General features: G+C 39.3%; 1 protein-coding gene across 1 annotated transcript; it reads right to left on the reverse strand.

Moving 5' to 3' along the window:
* On the reverse strand, positions 1-12,775 carry SMNDC1 (survival motor neuron domain containing 1). The gene is made up of 6 exons (XM_045854454.1): positions 12,620-12,775; positions 11,281-11,400; positions 6,522-6,664; positions 5,748-5,909; positions 3,299-3,452; positions 1-2,834 (listed from the first exon to the last, which is right to left on the reverse strand). The coding sequence occupies exons 2-6, from the start codon at positions 11,398-11,400 to the stop codon at positions 2,697-2,699; spliced, it is 717 nt and encodes a 238-aa protein (XP_045710410.1). The 5' UTR covers positions 12,620-12,775; the 3' UTR covers positions 1-2,696.
* Positions 12,776-25,679: the final 12,904 nt, after the last annotated feature.

The following is a 25,679-nucleotide window of genomic DNA, read 5'->3' on the forward strand; positions in this document are numbered from 1 at the left end:
TTGTAAACAATGGGTATTACTCATTTTAATATGAATCACTGTTCAAATTAAGGAAAAAAAAATCACAAATTCACCATTACCACTCTGCACAGTAACAGTCAACACTTTTATAGTGCTTACCATATGCCAGGTACTCTACTAAGCACTTACACATATTAACTCACTCATCCTTACAACAATGAAACAGGAATGAATTATTCATTTTACAGCTGAGAAAAATGAAGCAGCGAGGAGTTAGGCACACAGGTAATAAGGGAGCCAGGATTCAAACACAGCAGTACGGCTCAAATCCTTGCTAATATGACCTTTCTACATGTTAATTTTAAAAGCACGTTATCTGTGATTAATACAATTTTAAATTGTTTATTTTGGGGTGGTAGGACTGTTCTTTCCTTGAACTCTTCAATAACAAAATCAAATGTCAAGTTTTGAAAAGATGCATGCAATCATAGCTATTTGGGGGCCCTAAGTGACTAACCATTGGATCTGTCAGTCACCAAGCTTATCTAGTCTCCTTTCTTACCAGAACTCTAAACTTCGTAAGACCAAGTGTTATACCTGGTTTCAGAACACTGAGAGTTTAACCACCTTCATTTCTAAGATACTATTGGTATAAGATGCTTCTCATTAAGCATCTTCTCAACTTCAACACAAGACAGGTAGTCTATCACCCCAGGCATCCTAACTTTTTATTCCAGAGACACTATCATCCTGACACTATGTCTTTGACACAAAGGCTCCTGATCTCAATGTGTATATGCCTATTTTTTTAAATGTCACAGAATATGATCACCTTTACTCCTTCTTGTCCTACTGCAAACCCTCCAAAAAAAATGAATATGCAGAAAAAGTCCATAGGGTCAAACAAGGTACAAGTCTTAACACACAAGCACCAGGTGAATGACAAGCATACTAAAGTGATCTCACCAAAACCCATTTTGGGTGGTCACTCAATTATACCAAATGTCTGTCCTGTACTTTTTAATTAAAAGGGTTCCATTGCAATCCTTCAAGGATATTATTATTAGCATAATACAACTAGTAACAAGAACATTAGTATATTTAGTAAGTTTTTCGGGCTAAGTGGCCTATTTTTTTTACTGTAATTTGGACCTTGTATTTAAAACACACTTCACCTTTTATTCTATCCCTGTGGCCATAAGTTAAAGGAAGTAAAAGTAATCTCCTGGGTTGGCGGGTAAAGGAGCACGATGAAAAATTCTACCTCTCACCACTATCCCCATGAAAGTTTCAATTTACCAAAAAATTAAAATTCATGAAATAAAAAATTCTTCCCCTTTTACCAAAAAGTTACCAACTCTATACAAAGCTCAAGTCCTTGAAATAAAACTGGTTTAACCTTCAGAATCCAATTTCTTATGGCTAATGGAAGAGGAGTACAAAAGGGTTTATTGAAATCTTTTATCATACTCATTCTCTTCTGTGGAAATGATGTATGCAAGTACACTGAGGCTTAATCATTATCAATGCTGGCAGCTAAGCCTTTACCTTTCTGAGGACACACCCTGGAGGATTTTAAAGCATTTTATTTAATAAAAGTTAAACATACAAAAACTGAAATGAACACATCCTAAAAATCACCATCTTCCATTAATAGAAGATCCTTTTCTACGCATGTATTTGGCTTAAACTCAACTCGAGATAACTGTGATGTTCACTCACACCAGCAAATGCTGACAACTTGATCTAGTTAACAAAAATTCCAAATTCAGCTAACATGAACATAATGTACAGGGGAAATTATGGTCAGATTAATGCACAAGAAATACAGTAAATTTTTAATGACGAAACATTCAGTACTCTTGTTCATTAATTTAGCCTTGGTTTATGGTTTTTTGTTTTTTTTTTTACAAAAATAGTATCTACACTGTATACAGGGCTATACATCAGCTTTTTGTTTTCTCATATAAACATTTCACATCCGAAAAAATGGTACCACTACACAGGAAAAGAGCAAACATACAAAAAAGAAAGAGGGGGTGGGGGGAAGCAGGTGAGGGAGGGGCGGGGGGGAGAGGGGGAGAGAGGGAGAGAGAGAGAGGGACATTAGAAAAGGCAGCTGGTCCTAAATGTGGTTTCTTACGTAAAACTAAAACTCAATAAAAAAGAATAAAAGAGCTGGATCAATTTTAGAGATGGCTTGGGAAACAAGTTATAGAAGGAAAAGCCTCAAAACAGACTTTACCATTTACAAATTAATCTATTTTTAGGTTTAACTGGCCAACAGCTAAGTTTAAGGAAAAAAAAAAAGATCTCTGTGGAAGTTTGGTGTTTTGCTTGATGTTCCACTGAATTGCTAGAATATGTGGCAAGTTCAAAGATTCTGAAAGTTTCAGGTTAGGACTTTACAAAAAGCATATGACATCAGGTAAGTGGGGGCGATATTAGGAAGATCAACAATTCATTTAAGTGCTTTATTTAAGCACCATCTGTCTAGAAGAGTTGCTCTACCCAACGAGCTTGGAGGAAACCGTGGTGGTGGTAGTAGTAATTAAGAAAGTTAAATGAATAGCAGTTATCAAATATGCAATTTCTTCAAGTTTCATTCTATTGAAGTCAAACAATGACAAGGTATCTTCCTTACTCATCTAACAAATAATTTACCTTTAGAAAAATATAAGGATAAAAAGGTAAATGTAAAGCCCTGCAGAGATGAAATCCAACAGTTTTTCTGATTATTGAGGCATCAAATGCCTGACATTATATTTAGAGGTATCTTGATACTGTGTCATAGGTTTATCAGCAATTCCACAAGTTCCTACTCCAACTTTGCCAGTTACACTCTCAGGTGAAGCAAAAATACTCCGCTTTACCTAGGGAAACAAAATAGAAATCATTCTTGATTAGTTTTGGAAGCAATAAAAATTGCAAAATACAGTTAGAAGAAAAAGTGTATCAAGGGAACCTGAGTGCTCTTTTAAATAAAATCTACCAGTGATGTCCAGCATAAGGCATGTACAGAGCAGGTATGGTTCAACACACTCCCTTCTAAGTGGTAAGACAGCAAATAATTTTTCAAATTTTAGTTTACAGATTAAAAAAAAAACTAGATCTTTTGTAATTCTTGATATAAACTCATTCATAGTGTTTCTACTGCAGACAGTGGCTAATGAAGATTTTTTTCAATGAGCTAAACTGAAGATTGAAGAGGATTCTGAATTTAAGATCCAGTTATGGTATTTTTAAAAATCTATGTACCTCCTTCTTCATTTTAAAGCTATTTTAATGACAGTTGCACTTTTCAAATTTATCAAGTATGATGAAAGGATTTACTAACCTGGCCTTTTTTGTTTTTAGAATAGGCTCTGTTGTTAAACTGTTGCCATTTCACTTTCTGGTCCTCTCTCTCCTGCTCAAGTTCTTTTATTCTCTGTGCTTTTTTCAAAGCTTTCTTCTTTTTATATTCACGCTGCTGGGCAATCATTTCTTTTCTGTGTGGAAATAACAACTAAACGTTAATTCTTAAGATTTAAAAGATGACTTCCTTGGGTATATTTAGAAGTAAAAAACAAAACAAAAACAAAAACAGAAAACTAATAAACTTACGTACTCTTCTCCCCATGAAAAAAAGCACTAACATCAGTGCCAATCACCCAGTGCTAACAAATGTTTTTTGAAATACACAGCACCCTTGGAAACTCTGAAATACAGTAGCTGTAATCTATTACCCACTGCAGATATTTCAACTATGACTTTTTATCTGATGGCCACACAGCTTTGGCCAGTTGTGTGTTACAAATGAGTGTCAACAGATGTCTAAACCTTCTACCAATTTCTAAATGGACAATTAGCAAGTATAATAATGCTGCATCTGGAAAAAGTGTACAAAGATTAGATGAACGTAACACTAATTTCACTTAGATTGGAAGAGCACAGCAGCACAAAAGGAAATCACAGCTAACAATTCTTAAAAACTGGGGTTTTCCAAAAACAATAAATAAGATCAGACCCTAAAGCTCTCACAATAAGTCTGCTCAGTCAACTGACTTCTCAACAAAAAAGGACGAAGAAAGAGGTCTGTAAAAATAGGCAATAAGCCCTGGCTGATGTGGCTCAGTGGACTGAGTGCTGGCCTGAAAAACAAAGGGTCACCAGTTTGATTCTCAGCCAGGGCCCACACTTGGGTTGCTGGCCAGGTCCCCAGTAGGGGATGTGCAAGAAGCAACACATTGATGCTTCTCTCCCTTTCTTTCTCCTTCCCTTCCCCTCTCTCTAAAACTACAATCTTTTTTTTTTTTAAAAAGGCAGTAAGATCTAGATTCCTTTGAATCATATATTCATCACTATGAAACTAAGTGTGACTTTTTACAGATATCAAAAAATTAACATGGAGATGTTATGTTCTTCTACAATCTGATTTTCTTACTGGGGTCCTTAACCAAATGTTATTCTAATAGGCAACAATTTTCATAAATTCAAATATATTTATGTAGCAACTTAAGTTTTGAAATCTTTTGATAAATCCAAAAGACAGCCAATTGTGGCATATATGCAGAATTTAACCACAATATTGTTAATTCTGCCTCCTGAATACCTGTCAAACTGTACACTTTCCCACCTTCACTCAACTACTCCCTGGGTTCAGGCCACCATCTACACCTGGGGATTACAGCAGTAACAACCATCTCTCTGCTGCCAGTGATCAATGGAAAGCTCCAACCTGATCACGTCACATCTCCTCTACCCAAAGCACGGCAGTGGCTTTCAAGCTTTTTATCATTTGGCCGCTACCTCTCTAACCACTTCTCTTGTCAAACCACCCATCCTCAAGCCCCAAGTTTTCACCATAGGAATTTGTTACCTCTGTGTTCCCACCTTATTTTCCTTTTTAAAAGTAAACATTATTGAGATCTTACTACTTGTCAAGAATAATGCTGCACGCTTTACTAATGCTATTTAATCTTCACAAGCCGATCATGTAGATACTATTGTCTCTGATGTACAGATAAGTAAACAAGATAAGCAGCTTGCTCAAAGTCGTATCTTTTAGGTCTTGAGCTTCTAACTCCTTTTCAGATCTCTCAAGTGTAGATGTCATTTTCTCAAAGATATTTGTTCTAATGACTAGGTGCAGTTTAGGGACCTTGTTTGTTTTGTTTCCTTAAAGTAACCATTGTGTTTCCTTCATAACTTCTATACTTTACTATTGAAGTTCTTCTTTAGATATTTTGTTATCTAGACTATCAAATCAGTCAGGCCCTGGCTGGTACAGCTTACTGTATTGAGTGCAGGCTGTGAACCAAATGGTCACTGGTTCAATTCCCAGTCAGGGCACATGCCTGGGTTGCAGGCCGGGTCCTCAGTGGGGGCCAAGTGAGAGACAACCACACACTGATGTTTCTCTCCTTCTCTTTCTCCCTCCCTTCCCCTCTCTCTAACAATAAATACAATCTTAAAAAATAAAATAAAATAAAAATAAAGAAACTCAGTCAGGGCAAAGCCCACATTGGTCTTCACTGTGGTGGAACCCCAGCATCTGGGTTACTGATAGTATACATAGTATCTGCTTAAGAAATATTTATTAAATGCCTAAATGGGAACCCCACTGTCCATACCTTACCTAAGCATACAAATATAGAGAATGAATGACCTTATATTGCTAATTTTCAAAATAATGGTAAATAGTATTATAATCTTCTTACCTAAACTAACCTGCATAGATTCTGCATCCACCTCAAATACCTAGTTGGGAAAGATTACACTTGAAATGCTAAAAAGTTACTTACTTTGACATGGGTTTGCTGCCACTGTCCTCCTTTGCCTTCCTTCCTTCTTCTACAGGCTTGAGGTTCAACAGTGGAGTCACTTCAGCATTGCCATAGACAGCAAAGGTGATTGCAGCGGTGCCGTTTTCTTCATCTATCTCCTCAATCTCCGCTTCATAACACCTGTAAAGATATCATGGCTGTAAGCAGGTGAGTAAAGGTTTAATACTCAGCCTACAAGACTTATACTGCAGTGATTCAACAATTACATGTGTCTAAAACGGAAGTTCTATAATCAAATAGACCTTAGACAAAGTTAATGCAGAAGAGTACCTGGAGTTAGCCATCTGCTATCCTAAAAGGAAGTCCTAATCAATGCTGCCAGGGAAGTCTCCTGCATGTCTACTAAATGTGCTTTACTCAATCTCTTTCACAAAAGATATTTCTTATAGGAATTTCAGTGCATGTACTTCACAGACATCTAAGATAGCCAACCATTCACTCAATTTTCAAGTTGAGGAAAAAAGAATTTAGATTTTTTTTAAAATATCCATTCATTTTCCTCTGCTTTTAGTTTTTCTTTTCTCTAGAATCCTAGCCATTCTTCTGCCCCAAAACGTAATGCAAAGCTAAAAATAAAATTGTATTAATCGTAACCACCCAAGAATCAAATTGGCTCTATTAACCATATTGGCTATATAGAAAGATTAAAATAGGGTAGTTTAAACTGAATAAAAACATCTTACCATTGTATTTTATTATTTCATGTTATAGTTAGTTTTTTTCTACACTTACTGTCCATCTTCACTCCAGACTGCCATACACTTGTCCCCTACTTTCCATGAATGAGTAGGCTGAGCAGAAGCAAAACAGTCTGAACTTGCAAGAGTTTCTGAAGGTTGAGTTGACAGAAGATCTTTGGTTAATTCTATAACTTCCTAAAAAGGAAAAACAAAAACCATAACACCATTTTTATAATTCACGTTGTCACCTATTTTCAACAAGCAAGTTCTTTCATTTTTTGGTGACAGCTCTCTCACCATATAGCACTTATTAAGCATTCTACACATTTATTTGCAGTTCGTAACAATATAATAATGTAGGTACTGTGATTATCCCCATGTAGAAACTGAGATACAGTTGTTTTATACAGAGGTGGACCTGGGATTTAAACCCAGACAGCTGCCTTTCAACTTAATTAACCTCAAATACTAATAGAAGTAGGATAAACTTGAGCATATACCATGCATTTTTTTTCTAAGTGTCAATTTTGGCTAAACAGGTCTCTGTAAAGATGAGCAATAGTCAATTATGCAGGACTAAGCTAGAAACAAGATCACTTTAATCTCATATCATTGTCACATATAGTTCATGAAACTGTTTTATGGAACATTACACTACTATTAACTGCCTAGCCAACATGCCCCATAGCCCCCAAAACATTTGAAGCAGCCTTATTAATAAAAAATGTTCCTGCTTATACACATTTCCACTAAAATACTGTAGGCATATATAAAAAGCCATTAGTCTTCCTATTCATTTACTGCAAAGCTTACCTCATCTGGGTAAGCAAGTTACCAGGTGATATTTAAAGTATCCCAATACCTTAATGTTAACAAGCACATTAACACAGGCTCATTTAAAAGGAAAAATAAATGTTCACACACACAGGCAAGCGATATCTTTCTGTGTGGCAAATAGTTTTAGTAATCCAGGCTTACATTTATTGGCTTCATTCAAAGGTATTTGGCAAGGCTAGTTAAAAAAAAAACGTAAATAGTACAAATAATAGATCTGCTACCTATCTGCTATATTTTTATGCCAATGAAAACTCATATTATGCATCATCTTATTTAAGAACCTACATACATATTTCCCACTACTGCATATAAAATACCTAAAACATCACCTGGTATGTTTGGGGAGAAAAATGAACTCTGTACTGAGTTTTTTCTAGCTCCCATTGAAGTTTTATAAATAGTAGTTCTGGTTCAGTAGCCAAGAACATTAATTACCTCTTGCCCAAGAGTGTAAATCTTCCTGGCTATTTCTGAAAAACTAATATTTGAGCCTAGAAAGGGAGGGATGTTAAACCCTTGGAGAAAGGTCAGTTTTGTTAATTAAAAAATTTTGTGGAAAAAAACAAATATAAGACTCAGATTTGAATTAAAAATTTAGTATTTTTAATGAATTTTTATTAGGTGCCAAGTAGCCATTCAAGTAACTTTGAATTTGATGTTCCTTTGCAAATAAAGCAAAGAACTTCCAAATAAATATATCTGGTACTATACAAAGGAAAGTAAATTATCTGGTCTTGTTTTTAATTAACCAATTTTAGGGCCAGGAATGTAATCTAATGTAAGCCTGACTCAAGAACCCATACAATCTCCTGAAATGTTATACATGTTATAAAATATTTTCAGAGCCCTGGACTGAAATCACTTTTTAAAAACTCCACAACATTTATCCCTAGTTGTCCTTTGCCATATTTTACACATCCCTCCCAACAAACTATGAAGACTCTTCTGAGTTTTTTTTCTTCACATGTGCATATGGACCAAAGTATCAGAGAAACTATTTTATGTATGAGGGGGTTCTTAAAGGTACATACCATTAATTACTTTTCCTCCCCCAAGTCTGAGTTCTGAAACTGCTCCTTCATTGACAGATGGGCAGCAGTTACAGTAATCGGCAATTCCAGGAAGCATCAGATGTTGTGATCTACATATCAGCAGGTCAAAAGGGATGCACTCAAGCACTCTGCTTACTGAAGGAAGGCGTTTCGGGGATGCAGAGAGCCACTGTAATATATGAGACAAGTGACTTGACCCCTGCCTCCTTTAGAACCAGTTTTATTCAGCAAAACAGCTTAATAAATTGATTATTTTTGTGTTTATCATAGACTGCCTGGGGAGCTTGTCAGCTAGGTAGCCTGGATTTTACTATACCCATTCTTTTAAGTAAAAAAAGAAAGGCAAGGAGAACTTTAGTAGATCTAGATCAATTTGTTGCCTGCTGAGTACATTTATTCTATAGGAAAAACAGTATATAAGAGAGAAAAATGGAAGCCTTACTGGCAAAATGTAAGTCACTGAAAAAAGCACAGAAAGAATATTTGTCATAAATGAAAGGTCAAACCCATTCATAACCAGAATAAGTATATTCCATAAGAGGAACACACAAAAACAAAAGAGGCCATAAACTCAATGAGTCTGAACAGACTTTTTACCAAGTATAAAAGCCAGAATTAAATATCAATGACCTGAGGTACAGCCTAGGAAGGAGAGAAGAAAAAAACAAAATATTTAATACCCATTTTAAATAGAAGCTGTAACTGGAGACAACAATTACGAGATAGAAGCAGATATCCAACACTGTTCAGCATTTTATCTAATCTTAAATGTTGCCTTTCATCTTTGTAGTTTTTAGTTCAAAACAGACCTAAATCTAGTAACCAAAATGAAAATGTTTTTCATGATAGGTTATGAGGAAAAGAAAATGTGATCAAGTTTGGTCAGGAAAACATCCTGTATTATTAGTACTTGAAGTGTTAGAACTTAAGCTTCTAAACCTGTGCCTTCTAATAAGGTAGCCATATGTGGCTATTAAATTAAATAAAATTAAGAATTCAGGTTTGTAGTTACCTTAGCCATAGTTCAAATATTCAATAGCCACATGTGCCTAGTGGCTACAGCACTGCACAGCAGATACAGAACATTTCCATCATTACAGGAAGTTCTATTGTACAGTGCTGTTCTAAATGGTTATATAAAGAGAATGTTTTATAGATAAATGACCCCCAGGGCATTATTAACTCAGTCCTAAGTAAGCCATTTATGTGCTTATTACAAGGCCTACCCCATCGGTCTCTCCCTCTCTCCAATACTCCCACTACAGTTCATGTCACTACATGGCAATTCTGCCCAGGCTCTGACAATTTATTTTAGCCACATTAAAAAGACCTCATAATCATGATGCTGTTTCAACTTTCACTCGAAACTTTGCCTTGACCAGTGCCACACAGATCCTTTCTCCCAATGTACACAATCTTTCATTTTCTTTAAAGAAAAAAAAAAAAACAAAAAACTACTTTTAAAATGGTAAAAGATAACACGGGCATGCCTAGCTCTCTCCTTGAGACAAGAAAGTTAGCCTAGGAGTGGGGGCAAGTTTTCCCCAAATCTCTCTTCCTTATTGACTACCACCCTGAAATCCACTGGCCTGACTTCCATATATTGAAAAGGGATCCTGTTTTCTGTGTTTTTAAAAATAACGTACCAGTGTTGCAGGTTCGATTCCCAGTCAGGGTACGTGCCTGGGTTGCAGATCATGACTCCCAGCAACCACACATTGATGTTTCTCTCTCTTTCTATCTCCCTCCCTTCCCTCTCTAAAAATAAATAAATAAAACCTTTAAAAAAAAATGTACCATTGTAACTTCATGTAACTTTATCCTAAATATAGAATTTGAACCTGAAAATGTTCAACATCTTAATCATGCCCAGATAAGCTCTTCCAGAATCCTGAATCTGGACCCCCATGCCAAATAATTTTCATTTGTTTGAAGTTCTATTATCCCTAAAATATTAATAATTTTAATGGGCAAAAGATGATCAAAGAGAGAAAAAGGGTTACTTAAGACATAGATGATCAAAGTTCTATATTGACTCAGTAAAGGAAGATCATCTAATCAAAACACCTTTTAAAACCTTCCAAAACATCACATTCAAAATTTTAAGTTTTCAAATTTGTTAAGATGAAAAGTCATATATATTTACAAATCTTATTGTGTGATGTTTTAATTAATCAACTTAGTATTCTGCAAAATAACAGATATTTACTATTATGGCTTTATTTGTCTTGAACCCGCCCCCCTCACCCCACCAACCAGGATGGGTTTTTAAAAGTAGGTGTCACACCTCCTGAATTCCTCTGTGACAAACAAAACAAGTTAAGATCCCTTTCACATAGATTCAATTTAACTTCAACAAGTGTCAACAACTATACAGTAAAACCTATACTTAAGTTCAAATATTATGTAATGTTTATACAGAAAAGTATCTTTTATAATGTGTTTTCAATACAAGGTGTTACCCACTAGCTTTGACACACACTCCCGTTTTCAAAGAATCTTGTGGCATTAAAAAGAATCTTAATTAGGTTTTTTTTTTCTCCTTCAATTTTAGTTACTCTTTGAACTAAATCCTTTGCCAGGTCATTATATGTAAAAGCACTCCCCACTGTAAAGTTACATGTATCCCTTCTCTAATAGGTTTGACAGACTTCTAAAATAAACTTATTTTTAAAAGTTGTAAGAATACAAAACTTACATAACAAAGGACAATGCTCCACTCATTTTGATGTATGCAAATTGAGGAAGCAACCCTACTTCTACAAGCCATATATTCCTGTGGGAATATACACAAAAGGAGGGATAAATACCACCTTCCAAGGGATGCTTTGGACATCCAGAGGATGAGCAATATAAATCATCTGAAAAACACAGAACTACTCTTTTTGAATAATGTAACTATTAGTGTCTCCTCATACTTACTTGTAAATCTTTCTTTAATTTTAGTAAATCTTCATTTTCTCCATTTCCAGACAATGCAGCTTCAACTTGCTGGAGTTGAGCTTTGTAGCTTGCCAGCTGTTTTGCTAGATCCTCTGACATCTGGAGGGAAAAAAGGGTAAGGCCATGAAAACCGAACATAACAAGGCAAAAGCACCATAAAGAAAATAATTCCCTGTCTGCCTGAATTAACCTTACCAATTTTGCTCCCATCTCGCAATTCTCTGCAACTTAGTGTATCCCCATCACCTCTACTGGTTAGTTCAGAGAAAAGCTGTCTCTCTGAGCCAAACCACAAACTTCAAGGGAATGCATTCTGAATATTATAGACATGTCAGATACATTCTATACAGAAAGAGAAAAGAAAACACTTAGTGATGAGGGGGGAAAGAGAATTTCTAATTTTCTTAAAACTTCTGTAATGAGGAAGGCACTGTGTTAGGCTCAATTAACAGGGTTGTCATTCACCCCCGCCCCCCAAAAGCACTAATCTGTTGCAAGAGTCGAGACTCCAAAATATATATATATATATGTAAAAGCACTAAAGAATACTTCCGAAGCCAAATAGAAGTGACTTTTAGATTAACTACACAAATAACTCTCTACACGCACTATTCAATTAGTGAGTGTGTTTAGGTGCTCTTCTCCGAGCAGACGTATTTCCTTCAATAAAAGAAACAGCCCAAGTCCGCTCCCATTTAGGTATCCTAAGGAACGTGCCTTTCACCAAATCCGGATCCTCCTCCTCCTCCTCCTCCTCCTCCTCCTCCTCCTGAGCATAAGATGTCAGCGAATCCTTTCTCGATGAGCAACAAACGCACAGGGTTTCAGAGGACCCTTCCCTGTCTTACAGTTCCCGTCCAACGACAGCCTGGAATCTGGAAGGGCTCCAAGGCGGCGAGAGGAAGCCGGGCTGCTCCCCTATCCACGCAAGACCCCAAAGCCCGCCACAACTTGGCTGATTATTTCAGATCTCCAAAGCCAAACGTCACCTTCCACGGAAACCGAACGCACGAAGCGATCGGACGCCCGCGGGGCCGGGACCCCACAGCCCCAAAGAGGCTCCGCCCGAACTGTCGAGGTTGTCCTTCAGAGGCCTCCCGCGTCCCAACCCCACCCGACGGCCTCCCCGGGTTAGCCAGGTTCTCCGCCACGGCCCGGAGGCTCCAACCGGGAGTGGGAGAGGGGGCCGGGGCTCCCGACACTCCTGCCGGGGCCCGGACCTTTCCAGCGCGGCGGGCAACTCCGCCTCGGGCCTCCTACGACTGGGAAGAGGCCGCGCCCCGCGAGGCCTTACTCTCTCCCTCACGGAGTTCGTTACCTTGCTTGGGGTTGGGGACGGGGCGGCGGGAAGAGGTCGGGGCAAATGAGCCCGGGTGTAACAGCGGCGACACTGGCGGCGGCGGCGGCAGCAGCAGGAGCAATCTCCTCGACAACAAGGCGACTGTCTGGGAAGAACTCGGCCGGCGGTGGGGGGGGAGGGGAGGAAAGCCGGGCACTGGCAGGAGGAAGACGGAGGCGGGTGAAGTTTCGCGAGACGTTAAAACCCTTCGCGAGACCTCGCTAGACTCACGTGATTCTTGGCGCCCATTGGGCCGTCTTCCCTTATCACGTTGAGGACGCGGAGTAGGCGGGGTTTAGTAGGAAGGAAATGGCGTAGTTGGGCTGCGCCCGGCGCCGGTTGTAGGTTCGTTTTACTGGTTCCGGCTTTGGGGGGGAGGGGGTGTCGTGGGTTTGTTCCGTTGGTAGGGGGGCTGTCAGTCCTTTCTTGAGGTTTCCGGGTAGTAATCGTGTATATCTCCTTAGGCGAGCAGTGCTGGGAGATGGGAGTTATGGGGTTTAATGCAACATTCGTACCAGTTGGTTCTCAAAGTGTGGTCCCTTTACCAACCGCATCAGCATCGCCTGGTAATCTATTACAAATGCAAATTTTCAACACCCCCCCCCCCACCTCCAGACGTGACTCAGAAATGCTGGGGATGGGCTCTGCAACCTGTTTTAACAAGCACTCCAGGTGAACAGGTAAACTCGGTGTCCGCTCAAGTTTGAGAACCACCACTTTTTATAATAATCGCAGTAGTGGCAACAAAAAACCTGAATTGTGGCAGAACCTGTTGGAGTGATTTGTTTCAAACCTATTTTGTTAGAACCTATTTGGTTTAAATTAATTATATATGTTGATCTCTCTTGAGAGGGAACAATCACGAAGTTATAGTCCTGGGTGATAAGTAGTGGTGTAAGTAATTACGTTTATGTTTAAATGTCCGTTAAGTTTTGTTTAAATGTCCGTTAAGTTTGTGTGTTTCTAATGATGTATTACTTATGAACGGATAAGTTCACAAACGTAGCTAGAGATTTGAAGTGAGAACCAGATGTTTTCACTGATTACGCTTTTTACTATTTACCATTTTTATACGTATATTTTCCCCAATTAAACTAGTTATAAAAAAAAGATAAAGACCCATGACACAAAGAGGCTACTATATGAATGCCAAAAAGGCTACTACGTAAATACTAGAAACTAGTTGTCAAGAAAAATACAGACTTGTGACACAGGCTTGTGATATGAGTATCAGAAGAAAGGGTCTTAAGAACAACATCTTGCCTTAGTGCCTTCTTGGTTGGTTGGTTGGTTGGTTGGTTTTTCCTTGAAGGGGCCTTTCCTTTTACACCCATGTCCCTCCTATTGAGACAGATAATCTTCCAGATGGAAACCAGGTTTGTAATGACTGGAGTAACTATTTGCAAGTCAAAGACTTCCTCTGAAAATGCTGCAGAGGGCAGCAGTGTGTAGCTAAAGGGGGAAGACAAGCCAGAAAGACGAACTTTCCCTTAATATATAGTAGAAATTAGTAGAAATTTGTTTAAAATATAATGTTTTTGATAACTGCTCTTATTCTAGTTGTATTTATAAAATTAACCCCAGGAGGATCTTTCTTGAATATCAAGTGAAATTTACAGTTGTGTAAAAGTCTCTCAAATAACTCTTCATGAACCCCTCCAGATCAGAAAATAGGGAAATATTTGTTATAAGCTCCAGTATAGGATTGTTTTTTATCATCTTGATAGTTTTTGCTTTCAGGATTGCTTTTAATCTCTCCGTCTGTGCAACATAAATTATACTTGGAAAGAAAAGCTATATTGAATATTAGTTCCTCACAGAGAGATTGTGATGGTAACAGTTGTATACCAGGTACCATTTTTACATGCATTCATTCAATTTTCACGATGATTCTGTGCGCAGTGAAAGACAAAACTGGAGCAAATATGAGCTCTGACTTAAGAGTGATAACTTCAAATAGGTATTCTGACTTCCCACCTCCTTTGAAGTGTCAAAATATACTTTCAAGTGTCTGATTTTTAAAACATTCTCATTCAGATTAATCATGTTTGTTCTTCAAAAAGAACAGTATTTAAAATCTCTAGTTCTTTAAGCCTGGTATTTATTTAATTGAAACCCAGTAGTAAATGAAATTTAAAGACTCCAGATTATCATTAGAATACACAGCTATTTCACTTTCACGTCCCTTTTCAAAGAAAATTTTAAACTGCTCAGGAAAATTAAAGTATAGCAGCTGCCTTTGGAAATGTGCCAGCCCACTGCAGGGCACAATAAACTAATACATGTTGGTTAAATAGAAGATTGCATTCTTTAATTTAGCTTTTATGGTATTCCTTCCTAACTAAGAGTGGCCCCAGATTTGCCCACATTGTTTGCTCTTGACAAATGCCTAAGGAGATGAATTAGAGATAGGTACATAGTCATAATAACTGCTTATGTCCTTTGTCCTCTTTAGTCAGAATAAGTATTTTGAATGTTTGCATGGAGATGTGCTGCAGGGCAAGCTATTGGCTTTTTGTACTTACTGAGTATTTTCAGGTACAGTACATTGAAAACATACCCTGGGATGACTCTTACAAGGCCTCGTTTGTTTAAAGGTAATGGAAAAACAACCTTAAATAGATGCTGACCAGTGCAGGTGCTCATCAGTCATAGCATTCCTGATTTTGTTCACTCAGTCTGCACTGCCTTGCTAGTCTCAGGATATGCATTTTCATTTGTTCTGTTTCATGTGTACCACTAAAGAAGAGGAAAATGTGCCACTAAAAAAGAAAGCAAGGATTCTTTCAGTTTGGAAAAGATTATAATCAGAGGCTTTTCCAAGATCAGAAGTGGTAGAGTCATTCAAAGTTCTTTAGACCTATTTGAAAGTGGTGTTTAATAGTACTTTTACATACATTCTTTGTGGGATATATTCTGAGGGCAAAAAAGAACAACAAAAAAATACCATCACAGATGTATTACTAATAGTACTATTGGTGATGTAATTTTGAAACTCATGTCTAGTATAGATAAAGTAAATAATATATGTTGTTTAAAACTTTTAAGAGGAAATAAGAATAGAAAATGAAGAGTATGAGGGGAGCACTCTGATGACTTCTCTGTATATAGATACAGGGTCCGGCACAAATAACGCCCCCTTTTAATTATAAAAATCTTTTATTACAAAATCATAAGTATGTAATTCTGTAACAGAAATATCATGCTCAAGCACACTGTATGACATTTTAGGTGAAATGTTCAACTTGCTGTCCATCTCATGCGTGGCATTCACGTTCCCTACCAACTGCACTCATGCAAGCCCTACTTCTACCAGATCCTGTATATTTCTTAGATGTAATGTGACTCCAGTGGAGAGTGCCCCATATCTTCATATCTAGATGCCATCCCCCACAAAAGAAATAGCATGTCTCGGAGAAATGGTTGATTTCAGGTCTCAGATCCAGAAAGTACCAAAGTGAGCTTAGAACATCTTGCCAGAAAGCAAGGAAGTGTCCCCAGACTAATAAGATCAAGTCAAAAAGTCACAGACCAGCTAGAGGGGACTCCCCTAGCCAAACGTGAGTCAGTATGAGTCTTAAAAAGAATAATGACTGCCATTTATTATCAAAGCATTGGGTATGTTTTTAAAATCCATAAGTCCAAAGTGACACTCAAAATCAAAGGTGGGGGAGGGATTGTTTTTCCTTATAGAAGAATGCCAGCCAATAGATGTAGATGAAGTAATAGAAATGGAAAAATTACCATGTGCAATCCCCAGTGATTTGGGCACAGGTCATCCACAGAAGCTAAAACCCATCTTATAAGAAGAGGCAGGGAAAAGCAGGATGTTCACACTGTCAGAGTATCACCCCACAGAGTACTTAATTACAAAGGGGAAGATACACCTTATAATGAAGAAATTCAGCAGTCACCAACTTAACCTAGTGACCACACCACCACTAGTGGTGGAACAAACTGACTGCATAGGCCTTGTGATTTGATGCAATAATGATGTCCCAGCATCATCTGTGAAGGGATCTTACCAAAAATACTTAACCTGAATATAATCAAGCCTTTTATTTTAAAGATTTTATTTATTTATTTTTAGAGAGAGAGGAAGAGAGGGAGAGAAACATCAATGTGCAAGAGATATATTAATTGGTTGCCTCTTGCAGCCCCCAACTAGGGACCTGGCATGCAACCCAGGCATGTGCCCCGACTGGGAATCAAACCAGTGACTTTCCCGTTCACAGGCCAGCACTCAATCCACTGAGCCACACCAGCCAGGGCCAATCAAGCCTTTTGACCCAACTTCCAGTTTCCAGGAGATACAGAGACAGAGGAACAGTAAAATGACTCTGAGGGGAAACTCAGGCATATCCAGAATGTGGGACATTCCAAAAGAAGACGCCTAAATTATTCAAAAGTCAATGTCATTAGAAATAATGGAAGACTCTTCTAGACTAAGACAAAGGACAAATCAATTAAAAGCAATTGGGTAAATCTTGATTGAGTCTTGGTTTGGAAAAATAAAACTGTAAAAGAAACTTTGAGGACACTTCAGGAAATTTGAATATGGACTGGATTTTGGATAATTGAATTGTTAATTTTATTACGTGGGAAACTTACCTCGGTTACTTAGGAAAATATCCTATTCAGGTATTTAGGGATGAAGTGCCACAACACCTGTAACATAGCTTCAAATGGTTCAGCCAAAAAATTAGGTTGTACAATATTCATGTGTGTATGAATATATATGTATTCATATGTGTACGTTATATATAGAGAGAAAGAATTAAAATGTGGCAAAAGGTTGAGTGTCACTATAGGAGGACATACGTGTTCATTGTACTAGTCTTTACATTTTTCTGCATGTTTCAGATTTTTCAAAATAGAAAGGAAAGAATTATTCATAGGCTATCTTAGGATAGTTTTGAGGGGTGTTGTATGTTTGGAGAATGGCGGGGGAAAGCAGCAGACAGTTGAGCGGAACTCTAGGAGCTAGCAGTAGCTTAATAACTGAGAAGTAATATTGAATATTACAGAAACCTCTGTTGTTGTCAGAAACAAAAGGCTGTAAAAAGCCAGATGGGTCAAGGCCTAGCAGGAAGATGTGGGCAGTGGAGGCCAAAGCAGTCACAGGATCTCTTTGAAGGCCAGGAAGGAAAGCATGAGAAAGAATTACTTCAACTTCCCCACATACAGGAGAGATTCCGGTGGGTCTTGCTGTCTGATGTGGTGACGGGCTTTTTTTCATTTTTTTTTTCCACTTTCTCATGTAATAGCCTCCAGTGGTAGTCTTAAAATGGTCCTTCAGACCAGAGTTAACTGGACTCATCAGCACAGCCCTCCAAAGCACCCTCCTGATTATTGATCAGGGTGTTTCCCACCAGTAAGTTACCAGTTTACTTATCTAGAAAAAGTTTATCGCAGAAAAACCTTGGAACATTCCACATCACCTTTATGCACGGTGGATAATAGAACAATCTTCTTTTTTAAGGATACTTATATCCAACAACAGGTGGTAGGGGACATACATAGGTTTACAAATGTAAAGAAGAAAAAGACAACCAACATGACTTTGCAGAAGCCAAAATGAGACCCAGATATTTGCCACATTAAAACTATTGGCCCATAGTTTGATATAGTCACATTTAGCCATTTTATTGATACAGTTTCGACAGTTGTGGGTGGGGGGGACAACTGCAAAGTGGAGACCTTAATGCTCAAAGAGCCCAATAGGTGGCAGTGGGGACACAGGTATCTTTTGACATCCGATTGTTTCCTGCCCAGTGATGAAGCCTTAGTGAAGGGACATTGCCAAGGAGCTCTGCGGGGCAGTGTGACAGGGAAAAACAAGCAGCCAAAAAACTGTGGCTTCAAGTGTCCAAGTAATGAAGAACTGACATTCATCTGTACTCCTGCTCCTGGTTTTAATGTACACGTTTTTATTGGCCCTTGCTATGATTATTTTAATAAAATAACTTTACATCCAGAGTCCTTTAGATCATCATTTGTGTGTTGTTTACAGCCTCTCTGTGTTGTCAGTTTTAGAAAATAAGGCAGAAGTGTGGCTTATTGTGTTTAAGGCATCTTCATTCTCTGTAATTAGTGCTCATGAAAGGCTGTTTGTGGACCTGGTAGGTGGCACAGGTTGTGTTTCCAGGGAAGAGTACTCTGAGATTTCTGTGCAAGAAAGAGGTTTGTTGGGGAATGCCCTTGGGAACGTCACCTGTGAGAGGTGACAGAACAGCACTGGGCGGAGGGAGAAGTTGCTGTGAAGCAGTTGCAACAGAGGCCTCAGCCCAGTCCTCTAGGGGCTGTGGAGCGGGGAAGGCCCTTCAGAGATGCTCCTCACCCCCTCCCCTGCTTAAGTTAAGGGATCCAGGGCTTTATACCGAGCCCCAAATGATCAGCCAACAGATGCAGACTGCCTTTGTGAAGGGGCTAAGAGCAATTCAGCAGGAAACTGCCAGCCACCCACTCTCCCTAGGTCTGGGAGGATGGGAACCTTGGTCCTCAAGGGGGGATCTGGGCAGCCCACCACAGCATCCCCTATTTTTAGCATCTCTGATGCTGCCTTGCTTACAGGAGTTACTCATATGAGAAACTGTGAAACTGTCACCTTCTCAATATTGTTTCCTTGCATTGAAAGCCAGTGGAAAAATGCCTCAGTGTTTCCTGCAGATACCACATTTGTTTCAAGTTGATTTCTGAAATACGTATATGGCTTTAGCAGAGCTTGCTGAGGCCTGGGCAGCTCAGGTACAAAGACTAAGCGTTTTCGCTTTTGAAGAATGCTCCGGAAATTTTTGGCACAGTTGGTGATTATTTATTCCAACACATCAAAACCCTTTAGGGTGAATTTTATCTTTTTAAAAAAGGAATAAATAATATTTTCTGAAAATAGCCTCTTTGCAGGAAGAAAAATGCATCATCAACTATTTGTAAAGAAGTTTTTAAATTTATATTTTTGCCTGACTTTGTCTCCTTTTGTATTCTGCGACACTGAGGCTCTTCCTAATCATTTTTCAGTTTCAGCTGAAGGAACCGTTTCTCCCCTTATGCAGCAGTCACTGGACAAACCCCACCGCCTCAGTGTTTTGGGCGTATTCCCCCTCTTCGTGCCACAGACCAGGCTGTCATCATTTCTAGGCCAGCTTGGTGCAGTCGACTCAGAATGGGATTCCTTCTCTGAGATGCATCTTCCACGCATGGGTACCAGATTGATCTTCTGGGAACACTAATCTAAACATGCCTACATGTACCTGTTAAAATCTCAACTTGTTAGCCCACCATCTAAGGCCATGGACCATAGGGCCACAGTCTGCCTCTTGGCCTGAGCGCTGACCACATGCACATACCCCATGTACAAACCCTCCGTGCTCTCGGTTACCTCACTGATTAGCCTCTCATGCTTTTTCCCACTTTCCCGTCTGGAGGAACATCTTTAAAGGCCCAGTTCCGATGGATCATTGATGACTGCCCACCAGCTTTCACAGATAGATCACCTGGCTTCTCTCTTCTCCCTTAGTATTTCCACATCTAGTCAGGGCACCCTGGACCATTGGTGTGTAGAACAGAGCACCTCTAGGCATGCCATCCAAAAGGCAGTGATGGTATCTTGTTCTTCTTTGCATCTTTAACACTCGGCAAGGTGTGCCTGGCACTAGTAAAATAGAAAACTTGGAAGAAGCAAACTTTTGATAGCAGTGAATATTATATTTGACTTTGGAAAATATTCTAAAGATGTCTTGTAATTAATGTTATATTTCTCTGGCATGTGGGCACATGATATCAGTTCCTTCATATAAGGAATTAATATTTTGAAGCATTTTCTTGGAGAGAACTTTTTTTTAAGACTTTATTTATTTATTTTTAGAGAGAGGGGAAGGGAGGGAGAAAGAGGGGGAGAAACATCACCTGTGGTTGCCTCCCACATACCCCCCACCCATGACCTGGCCCGCCGCCCGGGCATGTGCCCTGACTGGGGATCTAACCGGCAACCCTTTGGTGCTCAAGCCAGTGCTCATTCCACTGAGCCACACCATCCAGGACTGGGAGAGAATTTCTGATTGATCCTAATTAATGGTGTGTCTCTTTGCAGGCAGTTAAAAGTGATTTTTACATAGATAGGAAAAACAGGATTGTAATAGCTTGATTATAAGCAGTTTAATCAATGTATTTCTGGTTGTTGTTTTCAGTGTTACTGATTAGCTGCCTAATTTGATGATTTCTCCACAGCAGAGTGAAGTAGAATCAATTAACCCAATAGTCAGTGGGAGTGCAACACTCATGCAGCTGAGACAAGAAAGTGGCCACAATTTATAGATTTGTGTGGCCATTTGTCTTGTGGTTTATGAAAAGTATTGAACACAGAGCCCATGTTTACTTAACTCTCTTTTGTTATGACTGGTAAAAGCGCCCATGGTAAAGTCATAACGTGGTCAAGTCATGTTAATTTTTCCTGTCGCATCTGAAAGAAAAAATGAGAATATTTCCCTGTATTCTCTTAAGACAAACAAGTTATTGTGAATATAATAGCTGCTTCTAACAGTTTGTGAATGTAGATTAAATGGTCATGGGCTTTTTTGGTTGTAATTGACATTCTGTTTTGTCTTACTGTTTTTCCTTTGCCTTGCTCCCAGATCTATTTTATGATCAAAGGAAGGCAAGTCAGCACGTTTGGCCCTTGAAACAGCGCACTGGACCTGCGACCTGTAGTTCTAGTGTGGATCCTGCTTCTCACTAGCTGTGAGGCCTGCAGGAGGAAGATCCTAACTTCAGTGGGCCCACGTTTCGTAACCTATGTTTCCTTGCAGCCCTGAGACTCGGATTCTTAAATTTATAGGAAGTCACGAAAGATGACATATAGTTTTCCCTAATTAACTGTACATAGATAGTTACTTGATCCTATCCCCATCTGTCCTTCCTGTGAATTTCTACTGAGGTGTATCAGGGCTACATTTTCTAACCAATATTAATCCTTTGATGCTAAGCACTAATAAGGGATTTCCATGTATGAAATAACATTGCATGCCCCACCCGCCGTCCCACCCCAGCCAGCTCTCAGGCCTAGGCATCTGTTGTAGACTCAGTACGTGTTAGCTAGAGGAGGAAGCTCAGGGACTCTATACCTGTCTGTTAAGTGTTGACTTCTCCTTTCACTTTACAGAGAAAAGAAAGGTCATTTGGCAACAACTTCCTTTGATAATTTCCCCCTCCAGCACATGTAGCTAAAAATTATTTGTGTTGATTCATCCTTGAAAAGATTTTTAGATGACTATATTAAAATTTAAATCATGTGTACAATCAAAGAATCATTAAAAAATTAAAGACAAGCCACAGACCATGAGAAGATGTTTGCATAATTAGTAACTGGAATATTTTTTAACATCCTATGTGTCAGTCCTGGCTGGTGTGGCTCCGCTGGTTAGAGCATTGTCCCGTAACGGAAGGGTTGTGGGTTGGACTCCCAGTCAGGGCACACACCTTGGTTATGGGTTTGATCCCCAGCCTGAGCATGTACAATGTATGATCCAGGTCTAGGCGCGTATGGGAGGAACCAATTGATGTGTCTCTCTCACATCGATATTTCTCCCTCCCCCCCTCCCTCTCTCTCTGAAAAGCAATGAAAAAATGCCCTCAGGTGAGGATTTTTAAAAATCCTATACATCAGTAAGAAAACCCAATGGAGAGCAAGTTGGCCTTATCTAGTAAGTAGAAAGCAGGCACCGGCACTTCTACTCTGAGAGAAGCTCTTGCATGTGAAATAAGGAAACATTAAGTTTATTACAGCTTTGATTTTAAAAACAAACAAAAAAAACCTTAAAAATCAACCTGAATGTCCACCAACAGAAAAATAGAGAAAAAAATGTGGTACATTTAAGTCCACAGATGAATAGATATTCATGAAATTAATAAGTGAATGAACTAGAGGTACATGTATGAACATGGATAAATCTCAATAATATTCAGCCAAAAAAAGCAAATTGTAGGATAATGTGTGCAGTAGGAGACCACTCACACAAACTTGAAAATCGTGCAAAAATACGTTATTTAGGGGAATCCACGTATAGTAAAGGCATAAGCCCAGGCAGGGAATAAAAAGCACTGAGCTTTGTCTTTGGGGAAGGAGGGGTGTCAGCATCAGAGATTAGTATGCAGGAGGCTTTCCACTACGTGTGTGACATTTCACTTGTAATATGTAATGTTTACTATATGTCTTCATTTAAAAACGTGATTTCTATACACGGCCTCTTTTTTACACCTTAGGAGAAGGTACCCATGCTGCAGAAGCACGGCTTGGACAATGACATTGTTAGTAAAAGGTGCCGACACAGCCCCACCTCAGGACTTGGGACTTGGAGGGCAGAATGGCCCTCTCAGTCAGCGGCTCGCATATGGGACAAACCCTACACAGCCATCTGTAGCAGCCTTGACTGTGTGTCACACTTGACTCTGCACATCAGACAAAACAAACTCACCTCCCTCAGAGTCAGAGTCAGAGTGAGGTCTCCATCCTCCCACCTGAGGCAAACCTCTGCGGCAGGGCTGAGCTCCTGTCTCCTGAGCTCCCCCTCTCTTCTGTCCTGTCCCATCATTCCTGCAGCTTCCGCCTTGCCTGCCCACTGCTGCCCCAGTCTCTGCCCATGTGTTTCTAGTTGCTGCCACTCCTTCCCACTGTGGGCTGCTTTTCTCTTCCACCACGTCACTGAAGTGTCCGTCATCCAGAGTCACCAGGCCCTCTGACTCTCAAAGTCAGAGGTCCACTCTGCAGTTCTCACCTCACCTGACCTTTGCAGTGTTGAACACCGTCCTTATAAAAACTCCTCTTGTGGCTTCTGTCACATTTTTTTCTCTTTGAGTTTCCTCCCTTTGGCTGCCAGGACCTTGGTCTCTCTTATAGGCTCTTGTTCTGCCACTCAGTCTGTGAATGCTAGTATTCCTTCCTCATTCATGTTTTCTCTTTACTTTCTTCTACTCAAGTGGCTTCCACAGTTACTTAGCAATTATTTATTGAACGCGTACTCCCTGCCAGGCTGTTTTCCCAGTCCTAGGGATGCAGCAGGGACAAGGCCTTGCCCTCGTGAGCTTATATTCTAGTGAGAGGAGACTGACAGCAAGTGAGAAAGCAGATGTGTAATACTTACATGGTGCCAAGTTCTATGGAGGAATAGGGGAGTAAGGGAAGAGGTAGTTCAAAAGGAGGGGCTGGGTTGTATTCATTTTATAGCACATGGTCAGGAAAGACTCACTGAAAAAATCAGCTCTGGGGCTGAGCCCTGAAGGGAGTGAGAACTGTGAACCATGTGGCTGTCTAGTAGAAGACCATCCTGTGCAGAGGGAATGGCAAGTGCAAAGGCTTGGAGTTAGGAGTGTTCCAGTTTGGGACATGTTGCGTTTGAAAGGCCTGTTATACATGAGGATGGAAACGCCAGCAAGTCAGTTGAGTATCCCTATATGGCTGTATCTGTCTATCTCTGTTTCCCAGCACTAGAATTCAAGCCCTATGAGGACAAGGTCTTGTCACTGCTGCATCCCTAGCACTGGCATGGAGTAGGTGCTCAAGAAATATTTAATTGAATGTTGAAACAACTTAACCTCTAGGTCAATATCAAAAGTTATAACATAGGTATAATTGTAATCTCCAAAGAAGATGAAAGATAAAATAATTCAGAAAAAAAATTTAGAAAATAATGGCTAAAATTTTTCCAAATTTGATAAAAGACTTGAAATTTTACTTTCAAGAAGCTTAGCAAACCCCAAGCAGGATAAGTAAATTAAATAAAACAAACTAAAGCTAGGCACATCATACTCAAACTGCTAAGAGCCAAAAGATACTTAATACTTAGGGAGCCCTGGTTGGTGTGGCTCAGTGGATTGAGTGCTGCCTATGAACCAAAGGGTTACCAGTTTGATTCCCAGTCAGGGCATATGCCTGGGCTGTGGGCCAGGTCCCCAGTAGGGAGCGTGCAGGAGGCAACCACACATTGGTGTTTCCCTCTCTTTCTCCTTCCTTTACCCTCTCTCTAAAAATGGATAAATAAAATCTTTTAAAAAATACATAGGGAGCACTATGTGCAAGTTATATTTTTGGCCACTGGAATAAAAAAAAATGCACAAGATAGTGTAGTCCTTATACTCACAGCCAATACATTTCTTAGATCATATTTTTAAATATCAACTGACAAGTACCTGGATGAGCTACCTCTCATACACATGTCTGAAGTAGAATTTATATTCTTTTATCCAAAGTTGCTCCTTTTTCTTTTTTCATTCTGGACTATAAAGCTCTTTTTAGTTAAAGTATAGTTGACATACAACCTAATATTAGTTTCAGGTGTATAACATGGTGATGCTATAACATAATGATAACATAGTTCACATTTATGCACCTTACAAAGTGACCATCATATTGCCTTTTTCAAGAAATTATGCCACCTGCCATTCTCCTACAAGAGGGAAGCCTAGAGTCCTGGGCTCATCCTTTCCTTCCTTCTCTACCTCACTGGGGCATCCACTTTATTCATTACATCAGTACATAGCTCAAACCCTTTCCCCCCCCCCCGCACAGATGTTATCTTAGTTCAGTCTTTTATCATTTATAGCCTGGAAGCCTCCTAAATTGTTATCTTGCCCTCTCAGCTGCCAGAATCGTTATTTTGTCAAGTCACTTTCCAGTTCTTAATTTTCCAGTGGTTTTCCATCCCTTTGGAAGTAGTTTCTGTAGCTTAGCATGACCTAGAAGGTCCTTCAAGGTCTGGGCCGTGCTAAAATCTGCAGGCTTAGTCATACCAAATCACTTGCAGCTTTCTGAATGAGCCATGGCATCAGACCTCTGTGGCTTTGCCAATCTTTTTTTTTTTTTAAGCAATAACTTATTAGATCAAAGAAAATTGAATCCTACACTAGAAGGTGAAAGCCAAAAATCATACCACTAAATGTCCTGAGGGCTCCTTTTTTTTTCTTTAAAAAAAAATTTCCACGCTACCCAGAGAAGGGCCCACACGGTGTTGGTCTCAGTTCCCATGTAACTTACAGGGAAACTTTCACA

Source organism: Phyllostomus hastatus, unplaced genomic scaffold (assembly GCF_019186645.2).
Source record: "Phyllostomus hastatus isolate PE091 unplaced genomic scaffold, TTU_PhHast_1.1 phas_scaffold_1066, whole genome shotgun sequence".
In the NCBI taxonomy this organism is placed as follows: domain Eukaryota; kingdom Metazoa; phylum Chordata; class Mammalia; order Chiroptera; family Phyllostomidae; genus Phyllostomus; species Phyllostomus hastatus.

Excerpts from the sequence above, each read along its gene's own strand:
- SMNDC1 (XM_045854454.1), bottom strand. The coding sequence starts at position 11,400 with ATGTCAGAGGATCTAGCAAAACAGCTGGCAAGCTACAAAGCTCAACTC. Across the intron at positions 3,453-5,747 it reads GGCAGCAAACCCATGTCAAA|AAAAGAAATGATTGCCCAGC; the intron begins GTAAGTAACTTT and ends ATTTCCACACAG. Across the intron at positions 2,835-3,298 it reads CTAAAAACAAAAAAGGCCAG|GTAAAGCGGAGTATTTTTGC; the intron begins GTTAGTAAATCC and ends TTGTTTCCCTAG.